At 37.7% G+C, this 27125-nt stretch overlaps 1 protein-coding gene across 2 annotated transcripts in view; it reads right to left on the minus strand.

The window, feature by feature from the left end:
* The window catches only part of Vps13b (vacuolar protein sorting 13 homolog B), a 601468-nt gene that overhangs the window by 384331 nt on the left and 190012 nt on the right, over positions 1–27125 (minus strand). For both annotated transcript variants that reach the window (XM_059247261.1, XM_059247260.1), the window contains exon 20: positions 958–1067. In XM_059247261.1, coding sequence (XP_059103244.1) covers positions 958–1067 — 110 coding nt within the window. The remainder of the gene's footprint in view (positions 1–957; positions 1068–27125) is intronic.

Here is a 27125-nt window from a genome sequence, read left to right on the forward strand (position 1 = left end):
GCAGGACTGGAGATAACTCCAGCAACAATCTGTCTACTACTAAATAGCATTAGTTTATCACAGGAAAATGATAACAAAATCATCTCGAAGAGAATACTGCAAAATTACAACTATTCATGAATAAATACAATCCAATATAGCATAAACATGACCTTAGGGACTAAATTTTGCTATTTACTAAACACTGTTACTACAGACAAAAGCCTCAAAAATGTCACTTCATCTAAAATGAGAACAGTAACAGTTTGTCAGAATCACATTGATGTATCCTAACACAGCATATTTAACGATTCTAGAAACTATAATGACCTATTCTTCCTTTGTAATTTACATTGTTTCAAATGAATACGTATCAGAACTATCAAATTGCCAGGGTTAAAGTTCAAAGTAGGGCCGGGCGGTGGTGGCGCATGCCTTTAATCCCAGCACTCGGGAGGCAGAGGCAGGTGGATCTTTGTGAGTTCGAGGCCAGCCTGGTCTACAGAGCGAGATCCAGGAAAGGCGCAAAGCTACACAGAGAAACCCAGTCTCGAAAAACAAAAAAAACAAACAAACAAAAAAGTTCAAAGTATGTTTATTAAATAAAACCAAAGATGTGTAACAATAAACAGGACTGCCAAAATGGTCCTTCTGCTTTATAATCAACTATGTAGAAAGTTACTTCATTAGCCAAACTATGTTGAACACAACTTCTTATAAATAAAATTACAGATCTTTGAAAGGCATAAAATGGGGCTTAAAGAAATTCTAACACATAAATAAGAAGAGAATCAGTAACAACAGCATCATTTAACCCCAGTCACTAACAACAGCATCATCTAAGACAGTAACAGCAGCATCTAACTCCCTGATATACCTGCATCATCTAGTCTCAGTCATTAACAGCAGCAGCATCTAACTCAACACAACAAAAGAAATGTTGGATTTGTTAAAATAAAAACTTACAGGACCACTCACCTGTTGCATATGTCTACTTGTTCGTTTTTGTGGTTGATAGATGACCCATGTATACAATATTGGGTCAATGTTAACTGCTAGTCCTTGTACACTACAAAGAAATACAGCACCTAAAATAAAATATTTTAGAATTATTGAAATGACACATACCAAAATAAGAGGCTGCAAGAGAGGAGAAAAGTAATAAATACTGTTTGGATGTGCAGGCCGTCAAGCGCACACTCATTGTATCTAGAATCTAGTTACATATGACCCGTTCCTAAGTACTAACCAGATAAACAAGACAAAAGAAAAAACACATGACAGAAATAATTTATCTGCAGAAAGACTATCCTGCAATATATTATGAGAGAAATGGCTTAGGCCAAAAGAAAATGTGCCAGACAGAACCCCAACTCTAAGGAACAAAGAACCCAGCAGTGAAAAACAAATGCTGCTTTTGAAAGTAAATATACAAATCAAATATTATTTCTGAATATCATTCAAATCACTTTTGTCTTTTTAAAGCAAAAACAATAAAACTATAAAGTGAAGCTCATCTTTGAACATGAGGAGTGAGCAGTGGAAACTGGAAGGAGAGCAGCACGGCAGCGAGGCTGGTTTAGCCTGCAGAGAGTTAGTTCTTCACTGTCTTCTGAACTCACCAACGCTGCTGTCACGTCCTTCAACACAAACACTGACTAAACACTAGTATATTAGAAATGCATTTGTCTTTCCCTAAATACCCAGTTCTACACATCCTTCACCACTGAGCCTTCCTAACATGGTTCAACTTGAATTCTCTGACGGACCACAATACTAAACATTATGTGGTTCATTTTGGTCACTGAGAACTCAGTTTTCTCAATGAAGGTAAGAATGTTGTCACCTAATAAAGGTGACAGAGGTATCGACAGGTGCTTTGGGAAACAACCATGAAGGATAGCTACGAATGTGGCCCACATAAAATCATAAACAACTTCAAACACCATGACTTTTTATTTGCAAATTTTTTCTAACACATCACATTGTCACAAGGTTGAGACACACACACACACACACACACACACACACACACACACACAGTATAACATTGAAGAATGGCATATTCCCCTTAGTCTTGAATTCAAAGTGAGACAATATGAACTGAACATGTAATACTAGATTTCATGTGCGTGTGTGTGCGCGTGTGTGTGTCTCCATGTGTCAGAGAGAGAAAATGTATCGGTATGCTGTTACTCTTGATGTTACTCAAGATGTAATATCTCTAACAGTGTTTTAGAACATACAAAGTTAATAGTCCATCCCCTTGCATCTGACTCAGATTTTTTATTATTTCATATTATACTATAGTGATTTAGCATTTTATTCTTGATGAATATATACAATTCCCCATATCTGGGCAAAATTTCAAATGCACAGAAAAAAATACCATATGCATGTGTTTTAGTTTATAGATTCATGTAGAAAGCCTAATAAAATTTTGTATAATTCTTGGTGTTCATGTTCATGTGTGTAGAGGCCAAAGATTGCACTAGATATCTTCCTCAATCATATTCCACCTTATTTTGAGACAGCATTTCTCTCAATTTCAATTCTGCTGGACTGACTGGACATCAAGTCCCAGGGACCCTTTTGTCTCCACCTGCTCAGGACTGTGTCTGTAAGTGCCACCACACCCAGCTTCCTGAACGGATGTTAAGGATCCAAACTCACAACTCCATGCTAAAGTGATGATCTTGTTAATACCGACTTAGCCATCTATCTAGCTCATGAATATTTTGTTATGATAATGTTCTAAATTAATTAGAACAAATGTTAAGTCATCCACATTACAGTATCTCTAGGTTTTTAAATTTCTGTATACCAATAGACATTTTAAATTACTCTTTCAAAATCATTGTAACAGAAGACAAATGAGATGACACTATGTATTTCTGTTTAATTACAGACCCCTTCATACTAAAATTTTTATCGATAGTAAATCCTTGCTTCCAGTATTTTCTGATATTTACCATCACAGCCTGATACCTCACCTAAGGGCTAGTGGTACACATCACAGAACAGCTCCTAAAACTGATACAAACAAGATACTACTCTCCATTCTAGCTGCAAGTTATTTTTTTTTAATCTTTCAAAATCATGGTTGTTATCCTTGGAACATAAAGAATTTTTTTAAAAAAATTTCTTCATTTCATTCTTTAAAATCAAACAAAAATCAAAGTTTCAGATTTGTCAAAAGGTAACCTGAAATGGACTTCCCACACTAATTAGTTTGTCTTTGAGGGAAAAAATATTAAGGTAAAATGCCATCTTCATCTTTAATGTAGCCTACCTCACATTTCTGATACTTACTAAGGCATATGAGGATAAACTAGAATAACACTGTTTTTATACTACACAGAACACTCCATGGAATAGCACTGTTGTGAGGTATAAAGGTATTTTGTGTTTTCTTTACCCTATTAGACATTGGATTAAATTTTGTGTTTTCTCTCTGTAACAGAATCATAAAATAAGATACAGGTAAAAGTGAAGAGCTGAAAATATTAAATATTGCAGAGAATTTCAAGGATAAAAGTTGTAAAGGATAAAAGGATGTAAAGATTATATGGGAATAAGAGGATTAAAAATAGAGACTTCTAGTTCCTGAACAGTATTTGGTATTAAATGGAGTATCTGACTGCAGTGATTAAGAATGTAAATGTATTACTCACTTAATACCAGGCAATTATTATCTAGGATATAAAAATTTATAAACAGAACATAGTCCCAAAATACAGAAATATATGAATTATTGATACAATTAAAGCAGGATTATAACACACATTAATATTTTCTTACTGTATTGTTTTTAACAATGAGGAGTCTTATAATAACATGTAATTGAAAACAATTTTATTTACTTTGTGATTCCTGCCTACTCCTCTATACTAGTGAAGTTGAAGAAGAACATCAGAGTTGTGTACCAGCCTGGGGTCCACAGTGAGTTCATAGCCACATGCAGCTCTCAGGATTCCATCTCAGAATAAGTCATCTCTAACAACAACAATATAGCTACACCGAAGTTCATCAACTTATTGAATTCTAAAACTGGACATATAATTATAAAAGATTAAATCTGAACACTGACTAAGGAAATAAATTTATTAGTGCTAATACATGCTTCAGTCCACAGACTATAAGTCAGTCACCTGACTTATTTAAAGGAAGTTTACTGAAATACAGCCATAGCTATTGCTTGTTGTCTAAAGTAACTTTCCACTCAACAGGAAAGTGAGCAGCTGCAACAAAGATTATATATATAGCACATGAGCCTAATATTTACCATCAAACTGGCCCTTTAAGAAAGTGTTTTCTGAGGCCTAATATCACATTGCTAATGGGAGTTTAAATGATGTAAAAGCTTTAACTGTAAGCTGGGAAAACTGTTTCGTGCATATATGTATACTTACATATTACCTTACTAACCATTTACAAGTAAATAGGAGAACTAATATACTATACTTCCAAATTTGCAACTGTTATTAAAAACAAGGATATGCTCTGACACAAATGTTATCTTTCTGAACATATTTTATTGCTAAAACACTTTCTGAACAGTTTAAAAATATCTCCTTATTTTTAAATATACGTTCCTTATTTTAAAAAGAAAGGTGTACCCTATGAAATCTTCTAGCACTGCTGGGAGGAGTGAGCTCGCCATCACAAATGAGGAGGAAGTGTGACATCCCAAGAGAAGCAAGTCCGCTGCAGCCTCTTTCTTTCCAAGGAAATACTTTGCATTATCTAGAATTTCTCAAATCTTGCCTGTAGTCATAGAAGGGACTCAAATTTCATTTAGAAAGCTCTCTATTCCCCAAAGAAATAAATCAATATCACAGCCTCTAGCAAAATAGAGCAATTGATTACTCTCGATATCCATCCACAGCAGTCAGCAGAAGGCCAGGAAAAGAACAAGAAAAGGTGAGTCTCCCACATGGTGGGCATAGAAGAGCTCAGGTAAATTCTTCACAAGAATCTCAACAGGTTTATTCTGAAATGGAACACTCTTGACCTCAACTACTCTATGGAATGATAAAAGTATTCTATTTGGTATTGAGATGGAGTGACCAGGCCATATTCCAACTCCTGCATGAAAAATCTTATTATTTAACATTATGCAAGCTATGCAAGACCCTGGAAATCTGCTAACAGAGGATTGTGGACAATGAAATTTGAAAAACAATTAACATTACTCTCACAACTGTCACATTGTACTGCCACCCCCAGGAACTTCTAGGATGACATTCAGAAGGAAGCTATCCCGAGGCTGGCAGGACCACTGAGCACACACAACACAATTAGGAATGGTATAGAATTATGACTCTTAACATTTTATTTAAATTCTTTTTCATTTTTACATACCAACCACAGTTCTCCCTCCCTCCCCTTCTCCCATCCCCCAACCTCTAACCACCCTACCTCCCCCCACCCCACCCCCTATCCACTCCTCATAGAGAGTAAGGCCTCCCTTGGGTAGTCAACACAGGCTGGCATACCAAGTTGGGGCAAGACCAAGCCCCTCCCCCACTGGATCCTGGCTGAGCAAGGCATCCCACCACAGGGAATGACTCTAAAAAGCCAGTTCATGTACCCAGGATAAGGACTGGTCCCTCTGCCAGTAGCCCCACAAACAAATCAAGCCACACAACTGTCACCCACATGCAGAGGGCCTAGTTCAGTCCCATGCAGCTCCCCAGCTGTCAGTCCAGAGTCAGCGAGCTCCCACTAGCTTGGGCCAGCTGTCTCTGTGGTTTTCCCTATCATAATCTTGACCCTGCTTGCTCCTATAATCCCTCCTCCCTCTCTTCAACTGATCTCCAGGAACTCCAGCAAGTGCTTGGCTGTGCGTCTTTGCATCTGTTTCCCTCAGTCACTGGATGTAGATTCTATGACAATAATTAGGATAGTCACCAATCTGACTACAGGGGAAGGTTAGTTCAGGCACCCTCTCCACCACTGCTAGGAGTCTTAGCTGAGGTCATCCTTGTGGGTTCCTGGAGATTTCTCTAGCACCAGGTTCCTCTTTAACCCCATAATGGCTCCCTCTGTCAAGATATCTCTTTCATTGCTCTCCCACTCTGTCCCTTTCCCAACTCAGCCATCTCCATCCCTCCATGTCCCCAAATCTCCATTCCCTCCCCTCTACCCCGCTCCTAGTTTATCCAGGAGGACTTAGCCATTTCCCCTTCCTGGGGCTATCCATGCTTGACAGGATAATATCATGGTGTTTTCCACTGAGCCCTAACAGTAACACACACACACACACACACACACACACACACACACACACACACACCTTAGTTTATGCTAGGCTATACTATCTAGGTTGTGAATAATGACAAGCTATGATGCATATACAAGGAGAAATCACCTAATAACACATTTCTGAAAACATATTCCTGTGATGGAATGACTCATAGCCTTCACTTTAAAAAACAGTTCAAAAGTATGATTTGTAGTAGTATCAATACTGCTAACTACTGAGGAATAAATATGACAAAAAGTGCAAGACATGAAATCTACAACTTTAAAATACTGCTGAGGCAGGTGCAGTGGCAAATTTGTAAACCAAGTCAGTATTTTATATTAAAAAAATAAAAAGAGGACATCAAGTTGGGAAGGATGGGAGCAGTTGAAGAAGAGTAGAAAGGTGTATAAAGAGGTGGATATGATCAAATTACATTCTTAGAGAACAATTTGTTCCCAAAATGTTGTATAAAGAACTAAATTAGAAGTAAACATGGAGAAGATATGAACAAATACTGGATTACTGTTAAGTTTTCTCAATAACCTGAAAATATTAACAAACATCCTTCCTACATTATGGTGTTCTCAAATTCTCACTTCAAGGATTAGCTCATTTTATAATCACAAGAATCTGGGATTGAATTGCAGTATAGTTATTTCCTTAAGGTTAAACCTGTGTTTTCTCAGTATTAAAATGATAAGAATAAACACATAGTTCTTAGGAATATTGGAGTTAATGGATAAAGCAAATAACATAAACAAAGTAAATACTATCTAGGCATATTAACCAAATAGTATACCAATAATACTTTCATAGTAATGGCCAATAACCCAAAGTTGTATGTGAATTTACATTTATCTTCACACAAGTGTTTGAGATTCCTAGGCTAAGTATCACTTACTGCATTCTCCTTGTGGTGCAATAACTTTTGAGAGTAAAGATTTTTTTTTCAAGCATAGACTACCATAAAATAATAAGTCAAGGCTCCCCCTGGAATGTTCACACTTAAATCCTTTGCTCTGTGCTCACTGACTGAATTCTAAGCTTGTTTCTCTTCTACAACAAAAATGGCAGTAGATGCTGGAGAGGGAGCACTGAAACAATCCTGGAGTTTGGTAGAGGGAACTAATGGTGAATGAGGCTTCTGTCGTTCACAGACGAAGCACTGGACTAACCAGTTGCAACATCTTCAATTACACAATCACTTACATTTTCATGTATGACAACTATGTATAGAACTGACAGGAAAACTGGAGAACGAAAACAAGAAGAACAGACCCCATCATATGATGTCCAGAGGCAAGGACACTCAGACTATTCCTTAGTGTGATAAGAATAGCTGTGATCTCCTTCTCAATGATTGCCCCGGAGGCCCTGTGCAGTACCACCCATATTACAAGTATTATAGCAATAATATAAAGACTGAAAGTAATTTCTTGTATACTAACAAATGAAAAGTTGATAAACTTGGTAATTCATGTGACAGAGAGATCTGTCATACTTATCTAGGTTTTGAAAACAGGCAGTCTAAATGATCATGGAAAGATGATCTGTCTAAATCCCATGGACCGATGCTAAGGATGGAGCTGCTTGCTCAAAGGGAGTGGGGTGGAGAACAGAAGATCAAAGGGGCACAGTCTGCAAGAGACGAACATGGATGCTCTGCTGCTGTCTGCTTCCGGTTCACATCTTAGGAAATTAACTCTATTTCTAAACTTTAGAAAGAACTTAGTGACAGAAAAAGCCTCTAGTAATATTAGTTGGAAGACAGATGAAAATATCATTTGTGAAAAGTTGGTGCTATACCCTATGTCCAAGAAGAAGACTTAAAAGACTTCTCATAGATGTTGTGCTCAAAATACATGTATGAAACAACTAATGAAGTAAGGAGACCATAAATTTGAAAAGGGACAAAAAAGGAATATGGGAGGATTTGGAGAGGAGAGGGGAGAGAGGAGAGAAGGGAGAGAGAAGGGGAGAGGAGGAGAGGAGAATAAAGGAGAGGAGAGGAGAATGATGTAATTATAATCTAAAAATATAAAATAATACAAAATAAATAAACAACAAAAATACAACATTTCAACATAATCTCCACTTAGTAATCAGTCGTGGATCATGAATTTATCAATGAGCAAATATATGTGCCTCCTCTGATGTGACATATGTTAAGTATACATCATCTATCAGGTTTAGCAACAAAATTTAAGTTGAACGGAATAAATCAAACTTATAATGTACAGAAAATGAAAGAGTTAGAACAAAAAGTTGAACAGAACCATGAGAGTAAGACTATAAAAAGCCTGAAGTGATGTCACTTCTAATAAGAGCCTTGTGGGAACATTGGAAAGGAAAGGTCCAAATTCAAGAGGCTTAAGAGACTCTTGATTGCTTGAGTGGGTTCTGTTGTAAACAAACAAGTCTCTAAATAACATTTGAGGGGGAGTGACTAGAAAAATTGGAATACTATGTCATTTGGGGGTGACTTCAAGAAACCTCTGTTAATTGTGCTAAGTAAGTAATGAGAATACTGACTTTTACCTAAAAGAGAATTACATCTGGAAAATGCATTATTTAATATTGAGGCATGTAAACTTGACACATCATGGTGTTTGTAGTTTTTTTCTAAAAAATATAAGCAAAAATAAATTAACAAAAGCATGCTAACATCCAAATTACAAGTATCCAATATGCAAATGGGTATTTTATATTTAACATTTTATCAGTAAAATATTTTTAAAAAGTAAATGTATAAAACTCCATCTCTGAGTACAATCAATATGAAATACTTAGGTTTCCTAAATATATCTAAGAGCCTTTAAATGTAAGTTAGTCTCTGATGCGGTATGCTCTGATGTGGTTAAATGATCTGTACTGGAAATGTGGGTCCTTTGTAAATACATAATTCAAATTTCTCTACTTGGGCAAAGACAAAAGAATTGCATTTTATGAAATGACTGATGAAATGAGTATTCCTCAATGAAATATTTTTAGATGAAAGACGTACAATTTATTACTTGGATTCTGACATGGAAATATGGCAATCACATGAACAAAATAAATATACACCTATATGGTAGCACTTTCCAACTACTATCAGACTCAGCTAATGGTTGGACTTCTGATTTTGAGTCTATATCCCAAAGTAAGTGGTCAAGATTACAAGTTTAAAAAAATTCAGTAAGCAATTAATATTACAGTAAAACAGATAAAAAAATCAATAAGGCATATTAGTTAAATTAGAATATTTTTAAAGGGTTATTATATTATTCCATAATATTGGATACTAATGTAAGCAAAAAGAGCTAAGATGGTATCATGCTTTATGTTCAAGACTTTGGAAATTTTCCTAAGAGAAAGAATGATGAAAAGACATGTTTGCAGGGAAAAGCAGCAGCTCATCATACACATACACATATTCCTTGACGCCCAAGTCCAAGTTGATTAAACAAAATTAAAGGGAAAAGGCTACAGATTGGTCTTGATTTCCCACTAGAACTTATTGGTAAAATCCTATTATTGACAACACTACACATACTGGTCCCAAACCAGAGTGATGGAGTTGCTACTAAACAGAAAGCTTCCTTCCTGCAAGAGATCAAGTTAGTCAAGAGACTTGCATGGAGTGGGAAGAGACTCATGAGACCCACCACTAACTGAGGATCTACAGACAGCTGATGGCATCTGGGAAGTCAGTTTTCTTTAAGGGTATGGCTCCTAGTATGTAGACCATGCTCCAGTGAATGGTCCCACACCTAGGAGAGAAAGGGAGGAAAGGGTTGAGGGAGGGAGGGAGGGAGGGAGGGAGGGAGGGAGGGAGGGAGGGAGGGAGGGAGGGAGGGAGTGTGAATGTGTGTGTGTGTGTGTGTGTGTGTGTGTGTGTGTGTGTGTGTATTTAGCACAAATTGGAGTTGACACTTTATTTAAAAAAGAAAACCACAACTGGTGAACATACTAGTAACTTTTCTACTGCTATGCTAAGCAACATGTCCAAGGCAACATACAAAAGAAAGTGTTTAACTGGGTTGACAGTTTTAGACAGTTAGAGTTCATGATGGCAGAGCAAAGAACAGTGGCAAGAATAGCTGAAAGCTCACACACTTTTATTTAAGATCATAAGTATATCATTTCTCCCCTTTCCTCCCAAAGCCTCCCATATACTACTCTTCTTTCTCTTTCAAATTCATAGCCTCTTTTTTCATTAATTTTATGACATGCATATATGCATATACATATAGGTTCCTAGCTATAACCTGCTCAGTCTATATAACGTTACTCATAGGTATGTCAGGACTGACAGTTTGGTGTTGTACAACAAATTAGTGTGTTCTTCCCTAGAGAAGAACTATTTCTCCCACTTTCAGCATCCCTTAGTTGCCTGCAATTCTTTGTATATGGTTATGGTCTTGGGTCCCTCTACCCATGCCCTGGTCTACTTTGCCACATCTATTGATGACATCCTTGTTCAGCTCATGTTTAGGCACTCACATTGGTAAGATTTCATGGGTGTAACTTCTAACATTCCTAGGAGACAAAGTTTCAAAGTAAACTCCCCGATCCTCTGGCTCTTATAATCTTTCCACTCCTTCCATAATGTTCCCAGTGCTTCAGCTGTGGGGTTGTTTTGCAGATGTATCTGCTGGGACTATGTACCACAACTCTGCCTTTTGGTTGATTGTGGTTTTCTGTAATGGTTTCCATCTATTGCAAAAAATGAAATTTCTGTGGTAAGGAGTGAGGATGACCCTTATTTGTAGACATGAAGACCAATGTTTGGATTGGTGTTAGGAGTTATGCTAGTTTAGTAAAGTGGTAGCTTTAGGTGCTCCTCTACGATCAATGACTTCACAAGCACTCAATAGGTGGCTAGGTTTCCAGTAGTGGGTTGAGCCAGTCTTAAGTACAATTAAAAAGCTCACATCTTGATCAGTAAGCAGGAGCCAGAGAAAGGCACATTAAAAATTGTGTAAGTCTTTTGAAACTTCCAAGTTTTTGCCTGGTGACACACTTCCTGATGTACGGTCACATCTCTTAAGCCTCCCCTCATCTGCCAACTGGGAATCAAATTTTCAAAAGCATGAGAACATGGGGGCATATCATCGAAGCTGCCACAGTAGGGCATGGAGATGAGGTGAATGGGAGGAGCTAAGGAAGGAGTTGGGGTGAATGTGATGAATGTCATTGTCTGAAATTCACAATGAATTAATAAAAATACTTTTTACAATTAAAGGCAAGGACCTTGCCCAAGACAGATAAATATGAGAAAAGTAGACATAAGTGATACTTAGAACCTCGGAATGAAATGACACCACCAGTAATGTCAGTGAGGACTAGAAGGAGAGGGCAAAGGGTATCAAGCACTCAACACTGAGCTCCTGCAACATCAAGAGGCCTAGGAAATCATGAGGAATCAGACAAAAGAGTTAAGAGTACCCAGAGAAGTAGGGAAACAAAGGGAAGACAAATAGAAGGAAGTGTTCCAAACTTGAAAAAAAAAATTGCCAGCTTTGTCAAATATTGCCACAAGAAGGATTAAGCGAGGACTAAGAACAGCAAACTGAATAGATATGGGTTCCTCATAACTTGAACAACAGCACCTCTAATGAAACAAAGAGGAGGGGTTTTTAAAAGAATGGTTAGAAAAGTTCAGAAAGACGAGAAGAAATGGACACAGAGAGGATAGACGATTCTGTTGAGTTTTTACATGAAGAAGTAATGGAATATGGTGAGTGGGTAAGAGAAAATGGAATCCAGGGGAGTGCTGGGTTCTGGAGATGGTAGAGGAAGAAGGCATATCTAGAGCTGCTGAGGCTGATCCAGCAGAGAGGGCAGCATGGATGGTCCTGACATAAAGAGGAGAACAGCTACTGCTGTAGTGTCCTTGAGGGTAAGGAAGAGATGGGTAGGATGGACCAGCTTTAGACAGGAGCACAGCTCTTCCACCCAGAGCAACAGGCATGAAGAATACCAGTAGACTTCCCTGAAGCACTGAAGTATTGTGCGGGTGGGCAAGGGAGATTGCTAATTGCTTCAGTCTTCAGAGAAAAAAATCATCATCAGAAAAATGAGTCTGGAAAGGCTGAGTTAAAGGAGTTAATGGTGACTATAATTTGAGCAGGGAATGTATGGGAAAGTAGATGACCAATTGTAAGGAATGAGTAAGATCCTGAACAGTGAGGTTAAGAGTGAATGTATATTGTCTGACAGGAGCTAGACATTTAAAGGACAAAGGAAAGGGTCCTAAGGAAAACTGCCAAAGCTTTTCCTGTGGGTCAGGTTTGGAAAGGCAATGCCTCCCACTGTTAAAGTACAGCTGTTTACCAATGATTGACCAGTGTGTATAAAAACTAGCAATTCCAGCTCCTCCTCCAGGATGACTGAGAACTCCTGTGGGATGTGCTGACACCTCCCCTCTGTGCTTTACTTAGTAAACTGAGCAGGGTTCTGGGAGTTGAGGTCATTGGTGCAGCTCCATCAGGGTGTGCACAGCCCACCTGACCCCAGTGTTGCTGCACTTGTGTCTTTTGTCTGTCCTTCCTTTATTCCCTTGTTAGTCTTATCATTACATTTTAAATGCAAAATGAACCGTGGTCCTTATGATCTTCCTCTAGGATATAAAATATAAATACTAAAACATGTAAAATATTAGCCACTACTCTAAATACTTCACAGCCTTTACTACACTCGTCCTAACAACCCAAGGAAGTAGGTTATATTTAAACTCCTAACAGATGTTAAAATTGAACCTTAGAAAAATGAAGTAACATATCTAAGATCATGAAAGTTAATAAGCCTGGAGAAGAGGTTTCAAAATCAGGTCATTTGACTATAAAAATCTGTACTTGTAGGTTTTGTTTAAAAAATTATTTCTCGGGGCTGGAGAGATGGCTCAGAGGTTAAGAGCACTGCTTGTTCTTCTAAAGGTCCTGAGTTCAATTCCCAGCAACCACATGGTGGCTCACAACCATCTGTAATGAGATCTGGTGCCCTCTTCTGGCTTGCAGGGATATGTGCAGACAGAACACTGTAGACATAATAAATAAATAAATCTTAAAAAAAAAAAAAAAAAAAATTATTTCTCGCCGGGTGGTGGTGGTGCACGCCTTTAATCCCAGCACTCGGGAGGTAGAGCCAGGCAGCTCTCTGTGAGTTCAAGGCCAGCCTGGGCTACCAAGTGAGTTCCAGGAAAAGGCACAAAGCTACACAGAGAAACCCTGTCTCGAAAAACCAAAAAAAAAAAAAAAAAATTGTTTCTCTTTTAGTGTCTGATACTCTGTCTATAAAATATTCATTTTAAGCAAATATCCTTTTCTCCTCATCCCTTAAGCTCTAAGTCACACTATTTCTCCCACACTCTCTTTGGCCTCTTGCCCCCATCAGTTACTAGTTCGTTCTCTCTCTCTCTCTCTCTCTCTCTCTCCCTCCCTCCCTCCCTCCCTCCCTCCCCTCACAGTATTTTCCAACCTCAAATGTTATGTATGCATCAGACCACGAACATATATTTCCAATAATAATTCAAAGGACTGATAGTACTTTTTGTATTTTTGAATTATAATAAAATACATGACGATGTCTATTTATTTTGAGTTAAAGGCAAAATTTAAACCATCTGTTATATTACAATTCTTATTTGTTTATATCAAATTAGTTCAAGTGTGATTGGTACATAAGACAATGTGGTCAGTCACTATGTACAAACAAACATAAAACTGTGTTGTATTAGACTAGATACATAGACCATAACATACAGCAAAGCTAACAACTTTCTCATTTCTAAATAGGAACACTTTCCTTTTACACAAGCAGTGACGTAGTCGGGGACTTCAAACGTCACTGCTCTGTTATACTAGCCTGGGTAAAGAAGATGGAATGCAGAGGACTAAGATGCTACGACACGACTCAATGTTTCAAAAAGTACAGCGGACGATGAAAAGGTCTATTGGTTCACATTATCTTTTTATCTGGTGAAACACCCCTTCAAAACATGTGTCTTCAAGGTCCTGGACCTGAAATTATAAGCCCTAGAACCAGCTGTGCTGGTCACAAATACCAGAGGGAAGTCATCCATGCTGTTATTTTTTTTATAGCTATGTAGCCCTGGCTACCCTACAACTCACTACATAGATCAGGCTGGCCTCAAATTCACAGTTCTGCCTGCCTCTGCCTCACAAGTGCTGAAATTAACACCTGATTGTTATTTTTTTCAATTATTGCTTTTGATAGTACTCTAGTTATGAAGTTCTTCATGTTTTTAATGATTGTATCTAATCCTCTTTCCTCTAACAGCCTATTACTCTGATGAGATTATAGAAAGACTTAAGAAGAGCTACTTCCTCATAGATAGATAGATACTTCCTAATAGAACTGCTATGCATCAGAGCAGAGTTTGTTCAATTAGCTAACTAGGTGACCAGCCTGAGAAACAACCGTTCCAAAGGACAGGAGGAAGACCCAGTGTCCAGTGGGGAAACGGTGGGGGTGTTCTTGTAAGCATAATCAGACTCAAACACTGTAGTGTTCAAATGATAGAAACTAGCAGTGCACACATTAATAAAGACGGCCTTTTCAGGAGGTGCTTGAGAACTTGAATATGTCTCAAGCAATCATACCAAATAGCAACTTTTCTCCATTTACTCTTCTTCATGATGACCGACTCAGAGTTATTCTGCAACAACTGCTGATATCTCAATAAAATAATTCTACTCATTAGTTAGTCAGTCTGGGGTGGAGAGGGGTGTGCTAATTACTCTGATAACCTAAGGGGACATGATAACCATTCTAGACACATCCTCTAAAAGTTATCCTTCCCAAATCAGAGTGACCAGGACGGAGAGATGGTTCAGTCAGGGAAGTGCTCTCCCCACAGAATGAAGACCTGAGCTTGATCCCGAGCACTTACATGAAAACGCTGGGCAAAGTGGCATGGTACTTGCAATCTAGTGCTGGGCAGGCAGGAACTAGAGGACACTGGGACCTCATTGACCAGCTGGCCTAGCCTATCTGTTGAGGCCTAGACATCCCAGCAAGAGAATATTTCAAAGATCAAGGTAGGTAGCTACTGAGGAACAACATCTGAGGGAGACTTGTCACCTCAATATCAAGTGCACAACACAAATACATATGTGCCTGCAAGCACGCACACACACATATACATACACACACACACACACACACACACACACACACACACACACACACACACCAGAGTGCTTCACATTTACAACAGAAGTACAATGATATGGTTCATTCATGGGAAATGCAGTCTCTGGTGCTCTGTTGTAGTGTCCATGATCCTACCTTCACATTAGAAAGGAATAAGCAAACTGTATTCTGTAAGCAAACATCTATTTTTACAGAGTCTGAATGGGGAGAATTTAGTTTAAATTTTTTTAAAAGAACAATGCACAACTTGAGAAATAATAATCTAATCTCCATAAATGAACGTTTACTGGAGTATGTCCTATTGGTCCGCTGACATATTATTCTTGGGGGCTGCCCAGCTGCAGCAGCAGCAGCATGGATCAGTGCAATTCCGAACAGAAAAACTGAAAATATGAATTATCTAGCCATTCATAAAAAAATCTGCCACCCACTAAGGTAAAAAGCATATAGAACTTCAGATGCATTACTATGAGATACTGAACACCTGCCTCAGTTCCCCAGTAACGCAGCTGAAGGTCTACTGGATTTTCAGATAAGATCACTCTACGGCCCCTTCTGGTGATTACACCAAGTGACACCATGACTTCCGGGCATTTATTCTATAAGCAGGTATTATCTTGTTTCACAAGTGAGAAAACTGAAGGGGGCAATAAAAGGTGCACCTTGCTTTCTTTTTTAGCTCACAGTTCATACTTTCGAAACAGAAGACAGTGGAATGTTCAGTCTGTGGCTGCAAAGCCCATGAAAGTAACACCACTCCCTGCTAAAAGGGACTAGAAAACAGAATTGGAAGAGTGGTGACTTCCTCCAAGGAAAAGAGATTTCTACAGTGAACAGAGTGATGCATACACTCCAGTCATAGAACCTACAACCAGTGTGCAGAGCAAAGAACATCTTTTTGAAATGGTTAACAACTTATCCATCCAAACTGACCATCACTATAATTCCTTTGCTCTGGCCCTGGAATCTCTAGCCTCAGTTTTCCAAGTTACATAACAGACTGTCTACATCACCCTTTATTACTGCTCCTGGGTTAGACTAAAGGGGCATAGATATGTTTAAAAGTATGAATAGAAAACAAAGTACAGAATTTTAAAAGGCAGCATTTTCTTAGTTACAAAATTTTCAAGTTTATAATAATAAAATGCTTCCAAATTGTATTATCAGATAAAAACAGTAGTTCTTTATAATTTAGTAATTCATCATTATTCTTGTACACTGATTCAAAGTTTAGTGGAGAGAGAGAACACATTTTCACATGAGTGCCTGTGTGCTGGAGACAGCTCGACACTGGGTGTTGTCTTCTCTTGCTCTCGACCACAGTTTGTCCAGGGTCTCTCACTGAACCTGAAGCTCCCGAGTGACTGGATAGACGGGCTTGCCAGTGAGCCTATGTCCAATGGCCAGGGTTGGGATTACAGGCATACACTCACACATCAAATTTGCCTTATTTGTATGTGTATGTGTCTAATGTGCATGAGTATGTATGCCTGTTCACATATATAGACTCATGTGTGTCTATAGTGTGCAACACGTATATGCATGTGAAGGTCAAAGGTTGATGTGGGGTATATTCTCCCATTGTATTTTACCTTATTTTTTAAGGTGGGCCTTTCAATCAATCCCAGAAGTCAACTATAGCTAGTCTTGCTTTCCAGTTTGATGATTTATAGGTACCACCTCAGCCTTCTGGAATTATAGGCAAGCCTCCATGTCCACTGGGTATTATATGGATTCTGGTCATCCAAGCTCAGGTGCTTATGTTGGCACACAAGCACTTTGCCCTGAGCCACATATCCAGCCTTATTCTTCAGTTAGAATTAGGGTACTACTTAAGAGCATATCTGAGATGTGTTTTACCTATCTACTGAATTAGATGGGTAATTCTGTTTCACTCTACATTTAAGCTGCTCCTTATTACAGTCAAGGCTAATGAACACAGTAGACAAATTCTTAACTACTTTTAGAGACACTTATAGTATATTTTCATATAAAATGCATAATGTCTTCTATTAAGTATCTACCATATTTGTGAATCCTTAAGTTTACATTCAACCTTCTCCATTAACTTTTTTAAAGAAATTACACAGCCCTAACAATTCACATATTTTGCTTTCAAGTCAAAAATTTTAAAGACCTAAAGGTAAGCCAGACATGGAAGCTCACATTTGTAACATCCATGCTCAAGAGGCTGAGGTAGGTTTGCCAAGAATACTGGGCCTATCTGAGCCACACAGTCCATTCCAAAATAGCCTGGGGCAAAGAAAAGGACCCTATCTGAACAATCAAAAACAAAAATCAAAAAGTAATCTAAGAGAGAAAAATATTAAGGAACAATGTGTTCAAAAATTTTTAAATGTACGATGAAACTTTGGAATAAAATCAATATCCTGGCATTTATTTAAAATGCTGCGTTTAAAGGTTATTTTATGATTATATAATTATTTTCAGTGAAATGATCAGTATATTTTAATTTTTGGCAAAGAATTACATTTTATAACGATAAACTCATGAATTATATTACAGCAGTAGTCAAGACAAAATTCAGTTACACCAAGCACGGTGGCATGTGCCTTTACTCCTCGTACTTAGAAGGGTGAGGCAGGTGGATACCTGTGAGTGACTGGTCCCTGTAGGCTCATCTATTTGGTTGCTTAGCCCACAGCTGAGGAGCTGTCAGGGAAGCATTAGGAGGCATGGCATTGTTGAAGGAGGTGTGTCACTAGGGATAGGCTTTGAGATTTTTTTTTTTATTTATTATGTATACAGTGTTCTGTCTGCATGTATGCCTACACACCAGAAGAGGGCACCAGATCTCATTACAGATGGTTGTGAGCCACCATGTGGGTGCTGGGAATTGAACTCAGGACCTCTGGAAGAGCAGTCCGTGCTCTTAACCTCTGAGCCATCTCTCCAGCCCAGGCTTTGATATTTTAAAACCTCACATCAAGCCCAGTCTCTCTGTCCCTGTCTCTCCCTTTCTCCCTCTCTCTGCCTACTCCCTGTGGATCAGAATTTAGCTCTCAGCTACCATACCTGCCTGACTGCCACCATGATCCCTGACATGATGATTATGGACTGAACCTCTGAAAGTATAAGCAAGCACCCAATTAAATGCTTTTTTTGAAAAAAAAAAAATAAGAGTTGCTTTGGTCATGGTATCTCTTAACAGCAACACAATAGTGACTAAGACATTATCCCACACAAAAATAGAACTTGTAAAATAACTTTAAGATCAAAGGACTCATAATAATATTATATAACTTAGAACAGAACAAGAAAAACTACTAGAGTAGTGATACACTTTAAAATATTCCTACACTTTAAAAGCTATAGAAATCTAAGGTGTTTAAATAAATCATTGCAATAAATGGATTTCATATTTAAAGACGGAAATATGAAAGATTAAATAACATGAAGACGAAGTGATCAAAACTGTAAACACTTTCAAGAGTACTTTTGACACTAGGGTCTTCTTAATTTTAACTGTTAATGGCAGAGCAAAGGAGGCACCACAAGGTGGTGCTGATATCCTCCAATAACTGGCAAGGTAGACTACTACAGCCACTCAGATGTGACCAAAGTGAGATTCACCAATAGAAAACTAAGAGCAATACTGGATGTTCTGACCAATCATAAGGGTGGATAGCAGCTGTCACATTGTCTAGTTCAAAAGAAAACTAAGAGCAATACTGGATGTTCTGACCAATCATAAGGGTGGATAGCAGCTGTCACATCATCTAGTTTAATAGAAAACTAAGAGCAATATTTGGGATGTTCTGACCAATCATATGGGTAGATAGTAACTGTCACATTTTCTAGACCAATAGGAAACTAAGAGCAATACTTTGGGATGTTCTAATTACTCATTACCAAAACCAAACAAACCTGAAATAATAATTACGAAGTATTAATATTAGGTTAATATTAACATTAACAATCCTTGAAGGGGAAGAGGAAGAGAAAGGGAAAGGGAACAAATGAATTGATCGGCTCTAGGAACACACTAGCAATTTATGAGGAAATTTTCTACAAAATTTTCTACAAAAAGTTTCTACGAAGATTTAAAAAAAAATCTCATCTTTATCAAAATAGAACCTAGATCTTAGAGAAATAGAACATGACAGGGGATCACAAAACTGAACATGGGAAATGTTGCAACAGTAAAGGGTTTCTGAATGCTCAAAGACCAAAGGTAATCCAAAATCAAATACACAGTGGATCCAAAGGCACAATGTCACTGCAGCCCTGCCTGGGTCTAAAGGCAGAGCATGGAAACTCTGCACTACACATTTGCCATGCAAGACCAATGAAATTATGCTCAGATTTGAGATTATAATTATGAATTGCAGTGCTTTTACTGCACATACAAAATAATCAGAAACATGTTTTAATTGCAGAAAACAAAGATACTAAGTAATTTCCTATGATCCCCCAGCATTTAAGTGTCTTTGGATTATGTTATATTATAATACTTGGTGATGGGATGGCCAAACACCCTAATTGTCGTGCTAGAAACCTCATCCAACTACTGAGGGATCTGGATGCAGAGATCCATGACTAGGCCCCAGGTGGATCTCTGGGAGTCCAATTAGCGAGAATGAGGAGGGTTTATATGAGAGAGAATTGTTGAGACCAAGGTCGGATAAAGCACAGAGACAAATAGCCAAACAAACGGAAACACATGAAATATGAACCAATGGCTGAGGGGTCACCAACTGGATCAGGCCCTCTGAGTGGGTGAGACAGCTGATTGGCCTGATCTGTTTGGGAGGCATCCAGGCAGTGGCACTGGGTCCTGTGCTCATTGCATGAGTCGGCTGTTTGAAACCTGGGGCCTATGCAGGGTCGCTTGGCTCGGCCTGGGAGGAGGGGACTGGACCTACCTGGACTGAGTCCACCAGGTTGATCTCAGTCTGTGGGGAAGGCTTTGCCCTGGAGGAGATTGGAATGGGGGGTGGGCTGGGGGGAAGGTGAGGGGGGCGGGAGGGGGGAGAACAAGGGAATCTGTGCCTGTATGTAGAACTTAATTGTATTGAAAAAAAAAAAAAAAAAGTGGCTGATTGAGTGGCTGGATTTTACTTCTTTAAAAAAAAAAAAAAGAGGGCTGGAGGGATGGCTCAGAGGTTAAGAGCACTGACTACACTTCCATAGGTCCTGAGTTCAATTCCCAGCAACCACATGATGGCTCACAACCACCTGTAATGAGATCTGGTGCGCTCTTCTGGCATTCAGGAAGAACACTATATACATAATAAATAAATCTTTAAAAGAAAAAAGGAGAAAGAAAGAAAGAAAGAAAGAAAGAAAGAAAGAAAGAAAGAAAGAAAGAAAGAAAGAAAGAAAGAAAAGAAAAAAAAGAACATTTCAGTTAATTTTGGTCAGGTATTAAGGTAAAAATTCTAACAACTTCTGAAGTGGTTCTAAATATACTTCTGCCATTTATGTGAAGCAATGTTCGCAACAATAATAATTTAAAAAAATCAAATATCAATCAACTCTGACAAACACTGAAGATGCTCTACATCTTTTAGTGACAAATATTCAGATATTTCATTCTTTATGTAAAAATAAGTATATCAGTCTAATCAGTATGCAAACTTCTTTCAATTTTAGTAAATGATAAATTCGTAAATATTAGCTGTTTCAATAATTTGTGGTTTATTATTAGTAAATGTTTGGTTTGTGTAACTATGTAAACCTACATCACTTAGAATTTTATCAACTGAAAAGGTGTCACTAGTGGAAAATGTGACATGGACTCCATTATACATGCACTCTATTACAGCTCAAAATCCTGCTGTGGTTACCAATGAAGATCACTACTGTCATTTACTGAGTGTCAACTTGTGTCAACAAATGTGGTAAGAACTGTACATTTGTTTTCTTGCCTAGGTCACACTGCTACCTAAAAGGTAATGCCATTTTCTTTATTATGAATGAAGGAACTATGGAACAGAGAGACTGAAAAACCTTCCCAAGAAACATCCAACACTACACAGACATGCTGAAATCTCAAGCTAAGTAACAAGGCACTAAGTATGTACCACTTAGAATCCCACAGTATATGATGCTGTAGATAAAACATACATTATTTCCTTTGGAAAAAACTGTCTTAGCTAGGTTTTCTATTGCTTGAAAAGAAAAATAACTTGGAAAAGTTTTATTTTACTTTACACTTCCAGGTAACAGTCCATCATGAAGGGAAGTCAGGGTAGGAACTCAAGGCAGGAATCTAGAGGCAGGAACTAGAGCAGAGGCCATGGAGGAACACTGCTTACTGGCTTGCTCAGCCTGGTTTCTTATACAACTCAGGGCTATTTGCTGAGAGGTAGCATCACCTACAATAAGGTGGTCCTCCTACAACAATTATCAACCAAGAAAGTGCACTACAGGCTTACCCACATGCCAATATACGATGGAGGCTTTTTCTCAACTGAGGTTCTCTCTTCCCACAATATATCTCTTCAAAAATATATCTAAGTGTGTCATGTTGAGAAAAACCAAACAACACAAAAAGTAACAGCTATTTAACAGAAAATAAAGAAGTCTTGATTTGTGTTTGCTGTTCGTTTACTCTTTAACTATAAATGATCAATTTCATCGGAACTCTTCACTTTTAGTAAGCTTGTATAGTGAAAAACACAAATGCTAGGACAGAAACCAAAGAAAGAGACTCAAAATGCAAAACAGACGACAAGTCAGTTCACTTCAAACTACACTGAAATGATATAAAATGTTAAAAATAATAATTCCTTATGTTTGAAGGAAACAAAAATATCACACGTGGTTAAAAACTAAGGTTAATTACAAAGAGTGATCTAAAAGAAAATAAACAATAACTTCACAGGCAGTTGGAGGAGCTAGTTATATTTAAAAAGAATATTGGACTTACTGGAATTAAATATTCTTAACTTATCATGTGAAAGAGTTTAATTTTATAAAGAACAATAAAATATATGTCTACAACTCTTAAGAACAGATTTCTAAATAATCAGACTGTTTTAAATAGGGAAACAGTAAAGATAACCTAAATTGTAGTTGGCAATTACTGCATTTAAAAAATGCAGTTGACACACCTTTTAAATACAAGCAGTTTAAGAACAAGTATTTAAATATATTCAAGTTCCAAGAACATGAACATACAAAAATAATTTTTGAAAAACTAAAATCAGTCTTAGTAATCTAATGAAACAACCACTTTTAGCATGGGTGGCATTTCTCTGTATTCTGGAATACTTCTATATTGCTTGGAAAGCACATAATTTGAAACTTAAAAAGAAAAAAGATAGGAATAGCAAGCTGGTAATGATTTCACCTAAAAGTTGGATATCTTTAGCTTTTCCGAGTAACAATTGTAACTCACTTCTCACTGAATCCATGCCTCCTAACACCGCCCAAATCTCAGAGAGCAAGCTGTGTTATTTGACTTCTAAATACCTTTCTCTTTATATTTATGTTGTGTTCTAAAACAAGAAAGCACAAATGAGAGCTCAAATGACTTAAATCAATCTATTTTATCATCATTTTCTTAATCATGTATCTAAAAATTTGAATATTACTACAATAAGTGAGACATCCAAGTACTACAAATAAAAACATTTTAGAATGGAAAACTCACATAAAACCAAAGATAATGTGGAAGAATAACAAAATGCTCTTCAGAGTTCTTATCTTTCTTTTTATGACTTTACATTGCTATAAATCAGTGAGGAGTCTTCACCAAAGATGGAGACTCTAGGGTTTGTTGGGAAATACATTTAGTCCCTTTGGAAGAAAAGAGGTGGACACATCAACAGTGGCTTCAGGTCAGGTAAATAGAACAATGAGAGCTAAACCCAGGGTTGCATTTTTCCATAACAATTAAGTACTAACATGGGCATGCAACTGCTGTGTGGTGTTTCTGCTTTGTTTTGGAAGAAGTTTGCCAGCTGTACCATATGTACTTCCTCAAAGAGTATTCACCCTGAAAGTACACCTGCCTTTAAAACCAATGCACAGGGCTGGGGAACACAAGCCTAGGGGCACAACACTTGTCTAGATGCTCAGGACCGGAATATGGTACTGCATCAAAAAGTAAATACACAGACTAGAACAGAGACAGATCTCTGTATGGTACTGATAATCACTAATCCCTCACTACACACTGTTTTATGCCATCAAATGAGTGAACTATTGAGACTACTTCTTCCAACATCTCATGACTGACTACATGAGCTCTGTCATACAATTTTCTTTAAAATATAGACAAAACATGCTTTGTCCTCTCCAGTTATTTCTTTATTATCAAGAATATAAGTTTGTTTCGTTTGTTCACTTTTAAGTAAATTAATGTCAACTTAGGATTTAGAAAATAATTATGCTACTATTATTTTTAGAATCTTTCTTTCAGGACATCTTAAATCTGTTCATTATTCAATCACATAACAATGTATTCCCCTTACATGTTAAACCTCAAGGTTTCCTCGTCATTTCCATGTTTCCTTTCATCTCTTAAAATTTAGCTTCCTATATTAGTCCCTATTTGCTGAGATTAACTCTAGAGAGCTATCATGATATAAAGACATCACTATTCTAAGTAAAAAGCTGAGATGAGAATGAAAAGCACAACTGTTGAGAAAGAGCCTAGCGAGGCCATGTCAGCTTGGCAATGCCCACATATGCCACGAGGAACAGGTATAGTGGTCAGAGTCTGCACAGGCAGTTTTGTATTTCACTTTATTTTGGAAAATTACTTAATGGGGAGGCCAACTACAGTCTACTAGTGCAACTAACATCCAAAATTTTAAATGATTCAGGTCAGCCCGTGTTGGTAGCATCTCTACTTCCCTCTATCAGAAGGAATGCTAAGATTCAGAGAAATAGTCCAGAAAGGAAAACTAATCCATCAGCGATACACAAGCATGATGGATCATAGTCTCCTGTTGAAGAGAAAACAGTGGCTCTGTAAAGACGAGTCTGCCAAGCAGCACTGCATCTCTCCAACACTAGCCATGCTGGTGTAGACTAACACACCTATGTATCTACTGTGTCTGCTAAAAATTAGGATATTTAATGATACAGTTATCTGATCATCTATTATCTGTAGACAGGAATAAAACACCTCTGTCAGGACATGATTAATATTATAACAAAGGTTTACTAAACAATCAAATGCTAGGTTTGTGTGTGTGTTTGTGCCTGGGTTTTTTAAAAAACCCTCATATTTAACCAGAATAAATATTTGAACAACTAATTTAGAAACACAACATAATATGAATGTTATATACTGTAGTTTTTATATTATATGGAACACTAATAAGTTACTAAGCATCATAAATAAATTATTGTATGAATATGATTTTTGCAAGTTCATAGAAATTTGATAAGAGAAATTCCTACCCTGAAGATATTCATATTGTGAGACAGTTAATAATCTAGGGAGTTAAGCCACTATTTTGAGAGTTAAAAGGGTATTCTAGAAAGAAAAGTGAGCATATTTAAGGAGACAAGGCACCAGGGCATTGACAGTCTCTCTGTACCTGCTTGGCCCCTCCCTCCCTCCCTCTCTCTCTCTCTCTCTCTCTCTCTCTCTCTCTCTCTCTCTCTATATATATATATATATATATATATATATATATATATATATATATATATATATATATATATATATATATATATATCCCCATCCTCCCGGCCCTCAATGCACATGCTTAATCAAGAGGATAACAGTAGGACAGTGGTGGTGCACACCTTTAACCCCATCACTCAGAGGGCAGAGGCAGACTGATATTTTTGAGTTCCAGGACAGTCTAGTCTAAAAGGGAATACTAGAACAGCCATATCTAACGAGAAACCCTGTCTTGAAAAACTAAAAACCAAAAAAAGAAAGAGAGAGAGAGAGAGAGAGAGAGAGAGAGAGAGAGAGAGAGAGAGAGAGAGAAGAGGAGAGGAGAGAAGGGAAGCAGCAGCGAAGACGCCACCATGAGCTGCACTGAAGCTGCACTGCACGTGCAGGCTAGGACTTCTTGACTCATTTTCTCAGTGTGTGGAAGGAGGGGGAGGGAGGTGCTTGCCGTGCCATGCATGTGGTGACCAGAGGACAACTTGCAGAAGTGCTTCTTTCCTCCACCATGCAAGCTCCAGGGATCCACTCAGTAGCAAACACTACGTCAGTTTGTCAGTTCCTTTCATGATTTTTTTTTTTGTTTTTTCTTTTGTTTTCTTTTTTTATATCTTCTTGTCAATGATAGGTACTGAACCAAGAACTTTGTGCCTGCCAGGCAAATGTTCTGGTGCTGAGGCAAACTCTCAGCCCTCACAGAAGGGTTTGGAACAAAGATGTTGTGCCAGCACAGTTTTTATTTCAGTCCTTGCGCTCATATTAGAACATGAAGAAGACTACACCAGCTTCGAAGACGTGAGATTATTTCAATATTCTTGATTGTGCTGCTTCAATCTCTCAATAAAATAATCTTATTTCAATATTACAAAAACTAATACCATAGAGTATTACAAGTTTCCTCAAAATAATATTTGAACATATTCTTGTAAAAAAGAAAATCCTCTATCTCAATCTCATTTGCACTAATTACTACCTATTAACATTTTGTCTTAAGATTACAGGAGGAAACAAAAAAGATTACAGGAGGAAGTGTGAATGATGAATCCTTAAGAAGGGAACACTCGAGAATACCTGAAAAATAAGCACACTTGTTAGGAGGCTCCCAGCTACTAGGAACAGGTCATATTGCAAGTCCTAACTGTCTCATAACAATGTGATATGGATGTAGGGCTTCTAGAGTAGAGTTGTTCCATGTGCTCTAGAAGAAGCATATTCACTTAGTTTATGTCTGTGGAGTTAACACTGCAGAAGTTAAAGAGTTAACTTTCCCTTGTCATCTGAAAACTTTATTTTCATGATTGCTTTATTTCATAATTTGAATGAATTTACATCAGAAATATCACATGTGAACCATGGTCTAGAAATAGTTTACTTTGCTAGAACATAAAAGCATACGGGCCAAAGCTGAAAAGTGGTGGCACACGCCTTTAAGCCCAGCACTCAGGAGGCACAGGCAGGCAGATCTTTGTGAATTCAAGGCCAGCCTGTGCTACAAAGTGAGTTCCAGGACAGCCGGAGTCGTTGCACAGAGAAACCCTGTCTCAAAATACCAAAAACAAAAAGCAAAAAGCAGCAGCAACAACAAAAAGCATAAGGCAAAGGGGCCAGCAAATTGACTCCGTGACACTACCGCTAGCCAAGCCAGACGATCTAAGTTCCATACTTGGAATCCACTTGATAGAAACAAACTGACTCCCACAAGGTATCCTATGACTTTCACAAGTACCCTTGTATCCACTCACAGACACAAAATAAAACAGACAGATGACAGAGAGATGATATATGATATAGATAGAAAAAGATAGATGATAGATAGATAGACAGACAGACAGATAGATAATAGAGAGATGATAGATAGTTGGTAGGTAATAGATAGATGGATAGATAGACAGATAGATAGGCAGACAGATGATAGATAGATAGATAGATAGATAGATAGATAGATAGATAGATGATAGATAGATAGATAGATAGATAGATGATTGATAGATAGATGATTGATAGATAGATAGATAGATAGATAGATAGATAGATAGATAGATAGATAGATAGAGATATAATAGATAGATAGATGATAGAGGAACAGAGAGAGATAGATGATAGAGATAGAAGAGACAGATGGATAGAGACAGA

Source organism: Peromyscus eremicus, chromosome 20 (genome assembly GCF_949786415.1).
Source record: "Peromyscus eremicus chromosome 20, PerEre_H2_v1, whole genome shotgun sequence".
Classification (NCBI taxonomy): domain Eukaryota; kingdom Metazoa; phylum Chordata; class Mammalia; order Rodentia; family Cricetidae; genus Peromyscus; species Peromyscus eremicus.